This window comes from Eucalyptus grandis, chromosome 6, assembly GCF_016545825.1.
Source record: "Eucalyptus grandis isolate ANBG69807.140 chromosome 6, ASM1654582v1, whole genome shotgun sequence".
NCBI lineage: Eukaryota > Viridiplantae > Streptophyta > Magnoliopsida > Myrtales > Myrtaceae > Eucalyptus > Eucalyptus grandis.
Genome location: NC_052617.1, coordinates 35,557,770 through 35,572,732, shown reverse-complemented (window position 1 = coordinate 35,572,732; position 14,963 = coordinate 35,557,770). Strand labels below are relative to the sequence as shown.

The 14,963-nt window shown below is 38.0% G+C and overlaps 1 protein-coding gene across 2 annotated transcripts in view; it reads right to left on the bottom strand.

The window, feature by feature from the left end:
- Nucleotides 1–14,963, bottom strand: part of LOC104449420 (protein SWEETIE) — a 31,869-nt gene that overhangs the window by 4,390 nt on the left and 12,516 nt on the right. For both annotated transcript variants that reach the window (XM_010063570.3, XM_010063569.3), the window contains exons 17-40: nt 14,693–14,860; nt 14,493–14,579; nt 12,526–12,619; nt 11,602–11,670; nt 11,392–11,514; nt 11,188–11,256; nt 11,000–11,104; nt 10,745–10,833; nt 9,037–9,193; nt 8,589–8,738; nt 8,408–8,457; nt 8,140–8,239; nt 7,860–7,916; nt 7,689–7,756; nt 5,659–5,752; nt 4,388–4,611; nt 3,886–4,030; nt 3,724–3,792; nt 3,585–3,641; nt 3,296–3,382; nt 3,055–3,183; nt 2,708–2,911; nt 2,125–2,577; nt 565–630 (exon numbers count right to left, since the gene is read on the bottom strand). In XM_010063570.3, coding sequence (XP_010061872.2) covers nt 565–630; nt 2,125–2,577; nt 2,708–2,911; nt 3,055–3,183; nt 3,296–3,382; nt 3,585–3,641; nt 3,724–3,792; nt 3,886–4,030; nt 4,388–4,611; nt 5,659–5,752; nt 7,689–7,756; nt 7,860–7,916; nt 8,140–8,239; nt 8,408–8,457; nt 8,589–8,738; nt 9,037–9,193; nt 10,745–10,833; nt 11,000–11,104; nt 11,188–11,256; nt 11,392–11,514; nt 11,602–11,670; nt 12,526–12,619; nt 14,493–14,579; nt 14,693–14,860 — 2,914 coding nt within the window. The remainder of the gene's footprint in view (nt 1–564; nt 631–2,124; nt 2,578–2,707; nt 2,912–3,054; nt 3,184–3,295; nt 3,383–3,584; nt 3,642–3,723; nt 3,793–3,885; nt 4,031–4,387; nt 4,612–5,658; nt 5,753–7,688; nt 7,757–7,859; nt 7,917–8,139; nt 8,240–8,407; nt 8,458–8,588; nt 8,739–9,036; nt 9,194–10,744; nt 10,834–10,999; nt 11,105–11,187; nt 11,257–11,391; nt 11,515–11,601; nt 11,671–12,525; nt 12,620–14,492; nt 14,580–14,692; nt 14,861–14,963) is intronic.

The following is a 14,963-nucleotide window of genomic DNA, read 5'->3' as shown; positions in this document are numbered from 1 at the left end:
TATATTCTTCTTTTTGTGGGGGGGTGTAAAATTCATGAATGCACTCACAGCACATATGTTTCTACAGCAGCAACATCATATACAACAACTTAGAGGTCGCAATCAGTCTAATCTTCAAATAATTGATTATCCAGTTGCTATGCACCTATGCACGCACCTACTTCTGGGAAATTAAAAATATTTTAACAGCGTTTCATTCAAGACTGAGTGGAGTTCACAATCATTGCAAAAATACTTTTGTTTGATCAATTTTGTGTTCCTAGTAAGAGGAAGAAGCAGATTTAGCACTCTCTTTTCATCGAGAATCATCCCCAAGCTGCTCCACTATTAAACCTGAAAAGCTATTTTCATTAGATATGTGCAGTAGCTTATACGTCTGGAATTAGAAATCTATCAATCAATTTTAGAAACCCTCTCCATCACTTGTAAGGAATACATACCTACGTACATGTGTGTGTGTGTGTGTGTGTGTGTGTGTGAAAGGCCGAGCTTAGTTTATTAACTGTCAAAATCACCAAACTTAGATGAGACCTGGCCAATTTCCAGGAATTAGCCGACACTCACCTGGGAGAGAACAGATATTGCCAAACTGTTCCATGAATTGCCCATGTATACAGAGAATGTGAAAACCTGCAACACGTCAAATTGTCTCATGTTCAGCAATTTAAAAGAAGAGAGATTCTGCCAACCAAAGATATAAACAACTTGCATAACTTCTGAGATAAACAGATAACACTTGCAACTAAGTGATTTAGTAATTATCAATAGTACTCTGGATGACAGCAATATCTCTACTGTAGCACACTTGAGATATGGGACACGGTTGCAATAGGTGGCATCTAGTGACCTAAACAGCATAACAAAGCAGCATTTATAATAAAGCATCTTATGTTCACTGGAAATATGTCATGGTACAATCAAGTTGCTCAATTTAACCAGTTGCCCATTACAACACATACTGATGAGAAAAGAAGAAAAGCAAATAAAAAGAATGAAAAAGAAAAGAAAATGATGACTACAAAAAAAAAAAAAATTAAACTCATCTGGTGCTAAGTAGTAGACAAAGGAAAACGCAGGGGAAGGAAGCAAATATGACAGTTCTAGAACAAGTAGACAAAACTACTGGACTATATCACATTTGACAATCAGTTGTCCCACGAGTATAAGTTGTCGAGAAATGGATCCATGAAGCAAAGCAAGCATGTTATGTCAACATTCCCTTCCCTGTGTAAGCAAGGATATAAACACAATATATGGGATGCAAAAGCAATTAGGTGAAACTAATTGAAGAGCAAGAGCTTGAAAACACTGGAACAAAAGAACATGACCAACAGGAATGTCAAGATTTAAATCCACAGAGGAGCCCTGAAACTACATCAAGCACCCTTGGTTATAAAGCTTGATTAAATTGGGATTCAAAGCAAAATGAATGACAAGCACACCAGAACAGAACGTCCACTCAAAACATAAGTAATCATTGTTTACTGGCGCAAGACGACATTGATGTTAATTAGACCCAGACACAAAGAAGAGAACCTTTTGTTGGAGCTGGACAACCATACAAAAGATAAGGCAATTATTGTATGAGATCCTTGCAGGAGGAAATCAAGTGAAGAAAGGAACTCTTTCTGAACTAAGAGAGAAACGAGAAAGGAAGTAGAAAATCTTTTGACGAACAACAGACAAAAGAGTGTTTTGGATTACATTAACCAGTCTGCCATCTTCAAAGCATTGTTTTTTTCGTGTCATGCACAATCTTTTATAAGGTATGGTTAACATGGAGGCACTTGTTAACAAGACCTTTTTTTGTAAAGCCAAAAAGAAAACAACAAGACCTCATTAGTATTTGAGGGAGTCGCATAACATCATCATAAAAGTAGTAACAACATGCAAGCATGCCTAGAAAGTGGGTCCAGCCTTAAGTTTGGCCAGGAAAGACATATATCAAGGTGAAGTAACTACATTATACATGTCAACTAAACATCCAGTGAATGCTCAGCAGTCACTCCTCAAGATCCAACACATACAGAAGTGATGTGTAAACAAAGCTAAAACACTAAACAAAACACCAAAATCCATACTCAAATAATCAATAGAATAAAATAAGTAGAATGAGGTCAATACCTGCAGTAGTTCTTGGCAGATTTCCACCGTCACATAACCAGCGCTAAAAAATCTCTCACTGGACAAAAACTGGAATACTGGCAACACCACCTCGTACAAATTGAAGCTTGGAGGATTTGTATCTTTAATTGTTAGATCTTCAGGCGGACAACCTCGAGCAGGAGCCCACAAAGTTATCCTTTTTTCAGGCATTGTATCTTGCCCGCAGAAAAGAACAAGTAGTGAAAACCCCCAAAGGAATTGATATTCCTCTGAACTCAGTTCAACCATGCCATATCCAGAAATTAAGTTATCCTTTGATGGGAGTTGAACATTTTCGCCATCTCCACTCAAATTAGCAGGGATTGCATCAAGAGCTAGTGCCTGCAGAATTACTGGCCAGGCTTCCTCTAAACAAGGTTGTAACTTTGAAGCAACCAATGGGGATTGCATTCCATCAAGAAAGGGACTCCACTGTCAGCAAACCACCATAACAAAAAAGGTCATGAATAAAACACATCATTTTCTTCAGTAAGAAGTTTCGACACATTCTGTAAACTTTGAGAGAAGATAAACATGTATCAGTTAAATTGAACAGGCTTACTTTCTTTCTGAGATGCAGCCGCAGGAATGTATAGCTATAGTCTTTCAGAATCCCTATCCAAAAATTTCCAAGAACCCTTGAACCCTTTGCAAATAACGGAAGAAAAGCTGCATAATCTTCAGGAATTTCACTATTGTGTCGCCTCAAGAATGCATATGTGTAACATTTGAGAGATGCATGAGCAGCCAGGAGTCTGACCTTGATCTAATATGTGTCGCAAATGCAATTGACAGGAAGGTAAATTTATGTCAGAACAATTAGTAGTGGTCAAAATTAATAAAAGAAGCAGGGATCCTGCTCTTTTCAATTAAACAAGGTCTAAGAATAGTCAGACCACTTAAACACACCTTGCAGGAAACCCATTCTGCAAATGAAGGATAATAGAGGTTGTTGAAATCATCCAGCGGGCGAGAAATCAATGAATATATACGTCTAATAGCAGCTTGATCGCTAGTTATTATTCCACTTGTTAGAATCTGAAAAATTGAACGTCAGTATCTCAATAACTTTCAATGCCATTCCAGCACAGGGTTAAAAAGATTTACAGTTACTTTGGGGAGGAGGGCCAGATGCTAAAAAGAAAAGAACCTTTGTAGCCAGCTGCAACCCTGCTTCTAGAAGAATGGGGCCTGAGGATGTGTCCAAAGCAGTACGGACAGCAGATACTAATTGGGCCTACAAACAGATGAATCAGTCAAGAAGATATCACTGGCCAAAAGAAAAGTGAGGAAGATATCTCCCAGTGACTTAGCACATCTGCACAACAACTATCTACGACAGAGTTGCTTTGGGTGGCCATGACACAGTTACCAACATCTTTTAGGTTAGCAGATTATCATTTTTTTTTATAAGAATGCTGGAGAAGGCATGAAAAGACCTGATACTGTTCCAGTAGAAGATGCCCAGGAAGCTCAGGGTCAGGAATTGTTTGGTACTGCAGTCCAAAATTACAAGATAGAAAATCAATTATAAAGTCCCAACATTAATAGCAGAACCAACTAATCCAAAAGGGATACCTTGTCTATGATAATACTTAGGAGTTCCACACCAACTGGCTGCATTCTTTCAAACTGGATCGTGCTTATCTGTTGTCAATAGGAGAGCATGAAGTGTCAATCTAGTATGTGGAATGATTCATGCAGTTTTGTTGGGTAACTGTTATAGTATATTCCGAGTACCTGATAAGCTAGTGATATTAGCTCTTGTACATGGATGACTAGCCAATCCCCCATTGCATGACCTTTGGAGGACTGGGATCTAGCCAATGAGAGATCAAAATGAGAAGGATTGTTTCCTACGGCTGCAGGCAGATGTCTCAAGCACCTGGATCCGAAAGATGGATAATTAACTTAAGGTTTGAATATACTTATAAAGGGAACTTCATGTCCAATAAGATCCTCAAACTTTGATTCTTACTTAGGTATTAAGATAAATGGAAGGAAACCCTCTTTTTTTTTTATGTTTTGCACGCATATACTTGCATGTTCATGCAAGCCCTTGAGCTCATATTGAAGCAATTCAGAAGTACGGTTAGAAGCAAACACAAAACTTATCAGTTAGAAGCAAAAACAAAACTTATCAAGCAGATTTTTCTTCATATTAAATCAGCTCTAACATATCATTGCGTCGGCATAGAGGAGAAATGTGTACAAAAGGTTTAAAAGAGGAAAGGGAACATACTCAGCAGCAAAAACTCTTGTTCGATATCTAAGATGCTTATCACGTTTCGGATAAACACTAGATCCTTCGTAGGGGTAATCTTGCATGGACATGCCTCTAGAAGGAGCAACCATAGTTTCATCATCTCCTCCAACAGCCAAGCTTGTTTCACCATCTGTCCCAATTGATATATCATTCTCTGCAGTTCTCCCGGTTTCAGTCTTTCTCCTTGAAGTCGAAAGAACCTGAATTTTAATGTGAACAAAAATTTCACAACCACAAAATGAACTCTGTTCCAGGGAAGACCTTTGTTGCTACTAAAACACTTGCATAATTAGAAACAGCAAAACAGTGTCCCCCAATTTACAGAAACACTGACAAAAGGTCTAACTTGTACAAATATTTCCAATTTGCAATTCATTTGGAAAATAGTTTTTAATACTGGATTTTCCATTCTCCACAATTTGCAGAGAAAGACCAGGAACATGCATAACAAACATCATTATACGTAACCTATGCACTCAAGAAGTCAAAACACAATAGCAGAATGATAACAGGACAAATAATGTATAAAGTACATCAACATCCTGACTCATGTCAAAGATGAAGGTGAAGGAAATATCAGCATTATATGATGAAAAGATCCTCCTTACCAAAATGAAATCAAGAAATTCAGAACTTGTATAAACAAGAAGTTGGTCAAGAAGGGCAAGAAATCAGCTCTTGACAAAAAAAAAAAAAAAAAGTCAAGATGATGGCCAAATTCAAGGTAATGAAGTCACAAACATACAATGAAATATTTGAATACATAAATTACTTGATTGAAAGAAATGAGCAACTCATTTGTCGAAAACAACGATTCTTATACTCGAATTCATAGGCTGACAATCTCATTGGTCCCTCATCTATATAACATGACAGTCATAGCAGTTGCATGGTGAGAGCAATAAGCTTCTGAGTGACCAATAGCTACTGGAGTTGCCATGATACTCATGGAGCAAGATCTCATTGAAGTTGCAGGAAAGGATGCGGTCTTGTGTATCATGACATTTTTTTATAATGCACCACACTGTGAATTTAGAAGATTTGCACCTAAATGCCATACAGATACTACTGCCAATCAAATAAACATCTAAATACATGTCCAGTGGAAGCAATAAAAACCACATAAGTGTCAGGGGAAAAACATGCAAGATAGAAGGAAAATACATCAACGCCTTCCCAGGCAACCATCAACCAATTATATGACAGCACTGGAAGTAAGACACAACGTTCTCCCAGAAATGTCTTACCATGTTACGACAAACTGAAATCCAATGAGATGGACAAGAAGGGCATGTCGCATAGAGGAGTCGCATGATTGTAGATTGGACCAAATTTCCAATCCTGTGAAGGCAAATGGATATAAACCAAACATTGAACATCAATACAAATTGCAATCTGAAAGATGAACAAAACAAGCACATTGACAGGTAAAGCATAGTAATGCATGGGCAAGATATAGATATAATTTGGCCAAGTACAATTATCAGATAGCTTACACCCACATCTTTGACAAGTATCACTTTCTCAATATCAAGAATTCCAATCATTTCGCGTTAATGTCGTAATCAAGGTTACATTAGCATGACACATTATGTTCAAATTTGACCTGATTAGTGATTCGGGCCCCCTTTATCTAGATCACTGCGAATTTTTTTGAGGTACAAATGCAAGGTACTCTATGCAATAGCAAATAGGCAAGCTGCAGCAGTCAAACGCATCATAAGGATGATTCCCAGTTGACTATTCCAATCTCAATATACTTTCAAAACACTCGTCTGGATCATGTACTAACATCTTGTGGCAATGACACAGTTCCCCTGTAGATGTTGCTGCCAAAAGCAAGGGTTATGTCCAACTCAAGTCATAAGTTAGGTCTCAGAGCATAGAGTATTAATACTAAAATAATCTCTCACAGTGGTAATTAGTGATTTCATCCACTGCAACTATGATACACGTTAAAATCAACACCCTTGACTATCATTATGATGCAGACATCATCCTGACAATGATGGAAATTCAAACAGCCCCAGGTGACGTGAATTCTAATTTCTTGTCATGTGATGTTTACGCAGTGATAGTAAGAGGGTAGTATCGCAAAGCCAACACTGCAGACTGTAGTATATGTTACATATCCCAGCACTCATCTTTTCAATTTTCACAGGTGACAACATAGATCACCATCAAATGCTCACAGACAAAAATTTTAACATTGACGAGGACGTGGCATCCAAGTGGCACTGACAGAATGTGGTAGATCCATGCAACCACACTCTATATATGTTAACGAAAGTACTTTGACCAGGCTTGAGTCAGGAATCTGGACTAAATAGTTTGAGATGAGAACTAAATCAGATCAATTCGAGTTCTAAAATTAGAGTAAATAGGGATGACTGGTCAAATTCATATGACCACATCCAGGAGACCTCACACACAGTGCAGGAGATTTTTCCCAGGAGACTCAAATCCATTTGGTTGACAGCTACACTCCCTCTCGTGTTGTTTGATTTTACAACCCAGACCAATCAAGGAACAGTTTTAGTGACTAGCTGCCTCTTAGTCCTGCTGACTTCAAATGATAGCATCTAATATATAAGAAAAATTAAAAGGAAAAAGACAACTTTAATATATAATCCACATGGAAATCTTCTTTAAATTAGTTTTCATGAACACAAATAAATAGAGAGTGATGTGATATTACTTATATCTCTACACTTAGATCACAAAGTACGGTTATTACTATTTTCGAATACTTGTGTACCATGGTATAGAACTAACATAAGTTGCGAGTTTTGGTACTACCAGACTAAATTCTATCTGCAAAGAAAGGAACCCCAATTTCATATCAAGTAAGATAAGTGAAGTGCTTTAGAAAGAGGGTGCACAAATTAATCGACTAAGTTCATAGAAATTACAAAAAAAGAGGCCTCAAAGCCTAAAACTCAAAATCACCCAAGAGTTCATGCAAAGAAATTTCACTAGATATCATAATTATCATTTCACTTCAATTGCCTTTCCAGCAAAAATAATGCATTCTCACTTATCTACTCAGTGCAAGAAAAAGAAAAATAGATTACTGTAAACAGGCCTTCCCGTGCAAAAAATAATTGCCTGGACTATATATAAATCAGAACACACAATACTTCAAAAACAAAAATATAAGGAACTCATATATATTGTAACTATGTAAAAACTAGGCCCACAGCACATCCATTTCTTAGGAAGGGATCAACACAACTAAAATACCCAGAACATATAACAAACAGCAATGATTACGCACTCGGAATCAGTTTCTTCATCCAGCATATGAAATAAATTTTCTTCAATCTGTTCTTCCTTGATGGACTCCTGACAAAGAAAATTATTGGCGCAGCATCCAACTCATCAAGACAAGGCTCTGATGCATAGAGCAAGAGGAAGGAAATTTCTGAAAACATAATTTTATACTTACTGGGTCCTTTTCAATGAGGTGTCGCAGGGTAGAAATTGCTAGATGCCTTAAGATGGGCTGTTTTAACATGAAGGAACTTCTTTAGATACCATAATTATCCATAAGGGGTAGGGAGGAGGTCTGAGGAAGCAGCCCTGCCCACAAACTTTTTTTTTTTTTTTGGGGGGGGTTGTTAATTATACACTGTGAGTGCTCTTTGCTACATAATTGTTTTTATTTTTTTGGCTACACACCTAAATGATTGAGGATAATTAAATAAATAGAAATCCAGGAAGAGAACCTGTCTTGAGGAGAGAGTTGGGAGAAGACTTTGCACATGGGAGTGCACAGGAACAGCTTGTGGGGCAAAAAGCACAAGTTGCTGTGAGAAGCGGACACTCCTGGTGCACCAATAAACTAGATTACTACATCCTGATAAAAGCTGTCCCTAGATGGACTACAGGCAAGCCCCCTCAACTGTCAAGAGAAAGGTCTATCTCTTGATTTTTAAGGAAATATCAAATACAAAAGTACAAAAATTAGAAAGATCAAAAGGAAACGTGGCATACTCAAGGAGTGTGGCTGTTTCTTGCCAGGAGCTTATCTCTGCAATAACAGACTGAGTGCCCAATTGGTCATATTAACGAGAGAACTAATGACTATACACTAAAACCAAATAAAGCTATGAGAAAAGGCTAATATTCAAGTTGTTTATTTTTAGACTTTCTCCAGCACTAATTCACAATGTACCTTAGAACGTGAAAAGAAAATGCTCCCGGGGGCCAATTCTGGACCAAGAACAGCAACAATAGCATTTACAAGGCGGCCAACACCTTGCTGAAGGTCAACCCATCCATTTTCCTCAGACAAAAGAATTTCCATTGCTAGGCCAAGTGTTGCCTGTGCATGTAGACAGATAAATCAAACTCATCAACCTGGTGTCTGAGCCTAAACCGACATGATGGGTAGCTTTACTGGCAGGAGCAACATCAGAGTTTCGACTTCCTTATAGGACACAATGCTGGACCATAACAGGTCAATGAAACACCATCCCCTAGAAGAGCAAAACATCATTTTTGTGTGCATGCTGCTCTACCAGCAGAAGCAATATGAGTTTCAAATGCCCTTTTTAGGTGAATGCAGGAGCATAACAAGTTGATATGACCAATTCTTGATAAGCAGCCTAAAATTCGATTACCTGAACATGAGATACATAAGACAAACCAGCAGCTTCAATGGTCAAAAGAAGTCCATGCAAAGACCATACTTGTAGATTTGGTACTGAACTTTTCGTGAGCGAAGAGATTGAGCTCACAGTTGAAGGCACTAAACTTGACAATGCCATTCCTCCTGCACTGCATGTCAGATAAATACAAATATATAAACAAACGGAAGTGTCATGGAAAGTCACGGTTTCCATTACAACTGGAAGTTTAGATAATCGACAACATCAATGTACTGCAGAAGCTTTGCCGTTCATGCAGAAATTAATCAGTTATCAAATCATATTCTATAACCAAGACATTGTATACCAAAGGATATCATGAAATAATGACCTATTTTTCGTTTCTCCTCAAAAAGATATCATGGTTTACATCTTATCAATTACTTTCGAAGTTGTGCATTTTTCTTCTCACAGATTTTCATACTGTTCTCAACGATACCATCTTAACTTTACTGGACTGATTCCAAAGAGAGAAATTTGCTTCTGCTCTAAAATTCCTTACATAGAAGAAAACCTAGAAGTATCAGCAACTTATTGCAGCATTGACATTTGTCAAAACAAAATTATTTGCAGCATGTAAGAAGAAGATTAGGTCCTCCAGGGAAAAAACAGACATGTCCCAAGAGAACAGCCTGCACTTTATATTCTTGTTTCTTAAATTCCATTTCTTCTTCTCTAAACTCCTTTGCACAGAGTAGTACAAAAGAGAATTCATAATCCTCACCAATAGCACTGGTATGACCCATACTTAAGAAATCAAAGAAAAATGGGACGTGTAGAAAGTCATCAGCATTGAGGGGAACAAATATGGAAATCCTTCTATCTTGTGATATCAAGAAATTACATTTTAATGCAGCAACGAGTGATTCCCCACCATCTAAAAAGAAACTGAAAGCTTGCTTGTTAATCAGTTACAAATTTCAAAAAATTTATAGTAACCTTTCTTCCATGAACAAGAAATCTTCAATCCCAAGACATGAGATCAACAAATGAGAATACAAAAATAGCTACTAGTGCTTTTTCCTTACAACCTTCCTCATTGTATGTCACATTTTCGCTCTGTAATCTAATTTCTGATGGAAAAATAGTTTCCTCAGAAAACCCTTTCTTGAAAACATGTTATAAGATCGCAATTTCTGATGTTTATGTGTATCGTGGTAGTAGTAGCTGCCAGAAGCGTCACCAGCCAACAAGCTACAGGTGGTAGCTGTCAGTGGCGGATGAGGTTGTTGGGGAACCAAGAATTGCAAGGAAAGAACAGCATGGACTTGAATAACCAATAGCCCATGGCAGCTACAGCAGCCAGTGATAAATGGTGGGGGCAAGACAGCAGCCCATTGCTGGTGATGCCAACTGTCAGAAGGCAGTGGTAAGTCGTCAATCAATGGTGAAGGAGGGAACTGGTGGTGGCAAGAGGTGCAGCCAATGGATGGCTGTGGTCATAGTTTGGCTGATGGTGGCAGTGCAGTCAAAATCATTAGTTATAGTAAGAACAAGAAAATGAGATACACTGTGAAAAGAGTTACCTGCGTCCCAATTCTAATAACACGTTTTTGTCTGACCAAGAGAATGCAGTCGATGTATTTAAAGAGTAACAAACATATTCTTCCATAAAACCACGAAGGCCTAGCAAGAAAAACTGAACGCAAAGAAAGATAAAAAAGGACGAATGATGGTTTACCAGCGATGGATGCATCCAAGTGCAAAAGCAATTGAACCAGCATAAATAGGATCTGCTGCTGCAGTTAACTCGCTAAGAAGCGATCTAGTCTGTTTACCACAGAAAAACAATTGAGAGAGAGAGAGAGAGAGAGAGCTATCACAAAAGCAAAAAGTCAAAAAGACTTTCAACTATAAAAAGATGCATCCCAAGTTTCATTGATTCTAATTATTTGAGAATAGAAACACTGCACACAGATCATGAGAGAGAACCAACCAATCTTGCCGTGAAAATATCATTTCCAACACGAGCCAAAAGACCAAGGCCTTCTGCTGATGCTCGACGTTGAGAAGCACAAATATCTCCCTCTGCTAAAATACTCTGTGGACACGGTGCAAGCCTTGTATAAAAGGATAATTAACAATGGAACGGTTACCAAGCAATTGCTATCATTGAGGTCTTACCTGGAAAATACTCTGCAATATGCTCAACAATTCTTGCCCCAATATGCGCGGACGCAATGCAAGCAAAGCCTGTACAAATTAAAGACAAAAGGTTGAGCCGCAATTCTTTTTCAGTCTCTTAAAATTGAGCTTTGGCCTTGCAACCTTGCTCACTGAAAACAGCAATCCTCTATAACCATGTTGATTATGTAAAATGATTAATACCTTCAATCCAGAAAGCAAGGCCACGCAGATGTTGGTGACACTGACAGCATGCCATTGTTGCTTCTTTCCAGCTTTCAAACACTGCTCGATAGTTCCAAGAAGTGATAACATTCCACTATTATCCTGGAAAAGAACATCCAGCACACTGAGAACATCACAATGCCCAACTATGGACCACTAAATAGCTAGAAATTTAATTTGTCTGCGTACTTGAAAAGCAAACATGATTCCAAAGCACAGGAGCTTCTGGTTCACCACTGTCTTGCTTATAGTCTCCGGCTACACATCAAATTACATAAAGCAGTAAGTCCATGATCATGTAGAGAACATGGAATTTCATTTGGAGATACTAAGAAAATGAAAAGAATTTCCCCAAACAAACAAGTCTCCATAGAGGCTTTGTCCCATGAGCTGGAACTCAATCTGTATGTTCTAATCTAGATAGCTGAGAATTTTCACATGGTTCCTCAATCACTCAGCAACAAGCAAGAGATCAAAGTTGGGAATTAAGAGGCTGAAATCACTGAATGCTGAATAATATGGCGTACTGTGATTACTGTTATTGCACAATTGAGCAAAAGCCTGACCTCTCTAAAGCAACAAGCATATATTTCAGCTTGAGATGGACAATCCAGATACTGAACAGAATATAGTGGGAAAAACCCCAGGTTGTGCTTCAACATTTTCCCTTGTGCAATTCTTGCCTTTGGTTGATACTATTGCTTACTGTGATTGCACTTACTCTTATACTGTTTTGGTGTATAAAGCATATTTATAATCCACTAGTGATGAGACCTTACCATGTATCGAGCAAGATTATGGTAATGAACACTAACACCTAATCTTTCATATTTCTGAAACTGTACCATGTATCAAGCAAGGTGATAGTGGTGATGTCATATGGATGGGAAACCGAATGCTGTTACATAAGGATTTGAACTGCAACTCTCAAAATTGAATGGTGTTAACATGAGGATTTAGATTTCAATCTTCTATAAACAGGCAGCCAAGTGTAGTTTACCGAAAAATATTGATGTAAAATGCCTAAAATTTCTAGCCACCAAAAAATTTTACAAATGAAGATAAGCCCCAATATGCAATGAGGAATCCCAATGCAGGCAAACCAACTTTTACCTGAGGAAAACTAGAATGTCCACTCTCCCAGACACAAGGCATTAGCCCATCTTTTCCACCATGGAAAGCACGAAGCTCATCTTCAAACCAGTCCCTGTGTACACAACAAGAAAAAATGATTTTATTAATACCAGTGAACATGTGCATGCCATACAATTAAGCTTGATGGTAGCAGTACTTGGAACAGGCAAAGGAAAGTTTGCCACGTCTGACTTATCGGCATAGCAAGTTCAGCACTCTCATAGCTCATTAGCAAAAAGTCCCAAGTTACATACTGAAAAGCACTTACTACACTAGACAATGTATACAGTGTTAGCATTTTATACAAGAGGTACTTGATGTTCAAAAACGATACTTTCATATATTTTATTTTATCAACTGTCTAAATTGCCTGTTTCTTCTCTTCTGTTATTTCTTTTAAAGGAAATATACCAAAACCATTTGCTGATTCAGTTCTGCAATTGTCACATTCAAAATGAGCACAAAACAAGTGTCATTTGACAAGTATGCTATAGCTGATGTATAGACATGCACAATACAACAACATAATAAGGCTAATACATTTTGAAGAAAGTTGTTTCCCTTATACAATATAAGATAAGAAAAATTTCATAGAAGACTGTGGACATGAAAAATTAGCAACTTTAAACAAAAAGATCCAAGCTTTCTTATTGATCTAAAACATTAAGTAGAAGCTCGAAACTCTATGAGGACCCCTAAAATGCGTTAATTCTATGGAGGAAATAGCACTGGATAGAATACAGTGAGGCAAATCGATCTAAGTAGCTGACACCAAAACATGGAAAGACATGGTTTTTATTATTATCATGAGGCAGATATTCCAAGAAGTAACTCCAGAACCTCCTGAGGTTCAGCAAGATTACCAAACAAAGAATGGCATAAAATAAACAAATACTGTATCAAAACAAAAAGCAAAAAAAAGAATAGCCCATAAGAGACTATACTCTCAAAGTAGATATTTCATCTGATTTTATCTACATGCAAAAGCGAACTCTCTATCCCTCTCTCCCTCCTCCCCTCCCCCACCCCCGCCCCAACCCCTTCTTTCCCCCTTCTTTCCCCATGGGAGATTTTGTAAGACCACTACCAACTATTCTAAAACCACTCCCCCTCATGATCAGTCTAGTCTTTTTGCCTAGTACTAAGCATGGACAAGAGGCAATTGGAGCCTAGTAAGATTTGAACTCAAGACCTTCTACTCTGATTCCATGTGATCCAACCCAAAAGCTGAAGTTTTTAGAATAGTTGGCAGTGGTCCTACAAAATCTCACATAATATCAAAGCAGGAGGTCTGAGTTGAAATCTATCCAAGCCCCAATGCCTCCTGTCCGTGCTTACTACTAGGCAGAAAACCAACCTAAGTGTGAGGATTTAGAAATAAAAGGAAATAAAATATATGGAAACAAAATAATTCCTATCTCGAGATCTTCTCCTAATTCTTCGACACCCCTCCTCAAGCTGGTACGTAGATATCTATCATGCTCAACTTGCTGATGAGAGACTTAAAGTTAGGTCTGCACAGCCCCTCTGTAAGAATGTCAGCTATTTGTCGTGTTGTTGGCACATATGGCATACAAATAGCTCCTGCATCAATCTTTTCTTTGATAAAGTGTCTATCGACCTCAAAATGCTTAGTTCTCTTTGCAAGAAAATAGGAGCAGAAATAGGAACAGATTTCCTGCTTCCCAATTCTAGTAATCTACTTCCTAATTCCGAGGATTTAGAGATAAAATGAAATAAAATGCATGGAAACAAAAGAATTCCCTATCCCAATATCTTCTCCTAGTTCTTTGACAACCCACATCCATTTGTGTGCTCTCCTTTGTGTTTGTGCACGCGCGCGTGCGTGAGAGAGAGAGAGAGAGAGAGAGAGAAGAGTTTATCAACATCTAGCAGTTATCAGCCAATTATACGCAGGAATCCATCAAATTAGATAGAGCAGATACCTTCCAGGAATCCAGGGACCCAACCATGCATCTCTCTTGTCCAGTATTAGCCTCAAGCATGAGCTTTCTTCACACCCAGGAGCATCCCTATTATACGTCCAATTCAACACATGACCAGCATCAAAATCATGCCTACAAGTATACTAGAAGCAAAAATCAAACAAACTTATGAGATATCAACAAATACAAGTACAATTTACCTGAACGGGGTTGTACACAATTGAATAATTTGAGGGTGATCGCTTTCATATGCAATTGGATCAGGAAGCGACTGATAAGCTATTAATATTTTGATGACAAATTTATCCATTGAAGGCTTCAAATTTGGGGACTCTCTGGCTTTGACCAATGAGACGTACGACAAAGCGCTGCAACAATCAAATTCTAGCATGACTACACATGAAACGTGAGCTATAGATGGTCTACATAAAAAGATGTTCTAGATTGAAATATTAAGAGCAACAGGAAAAT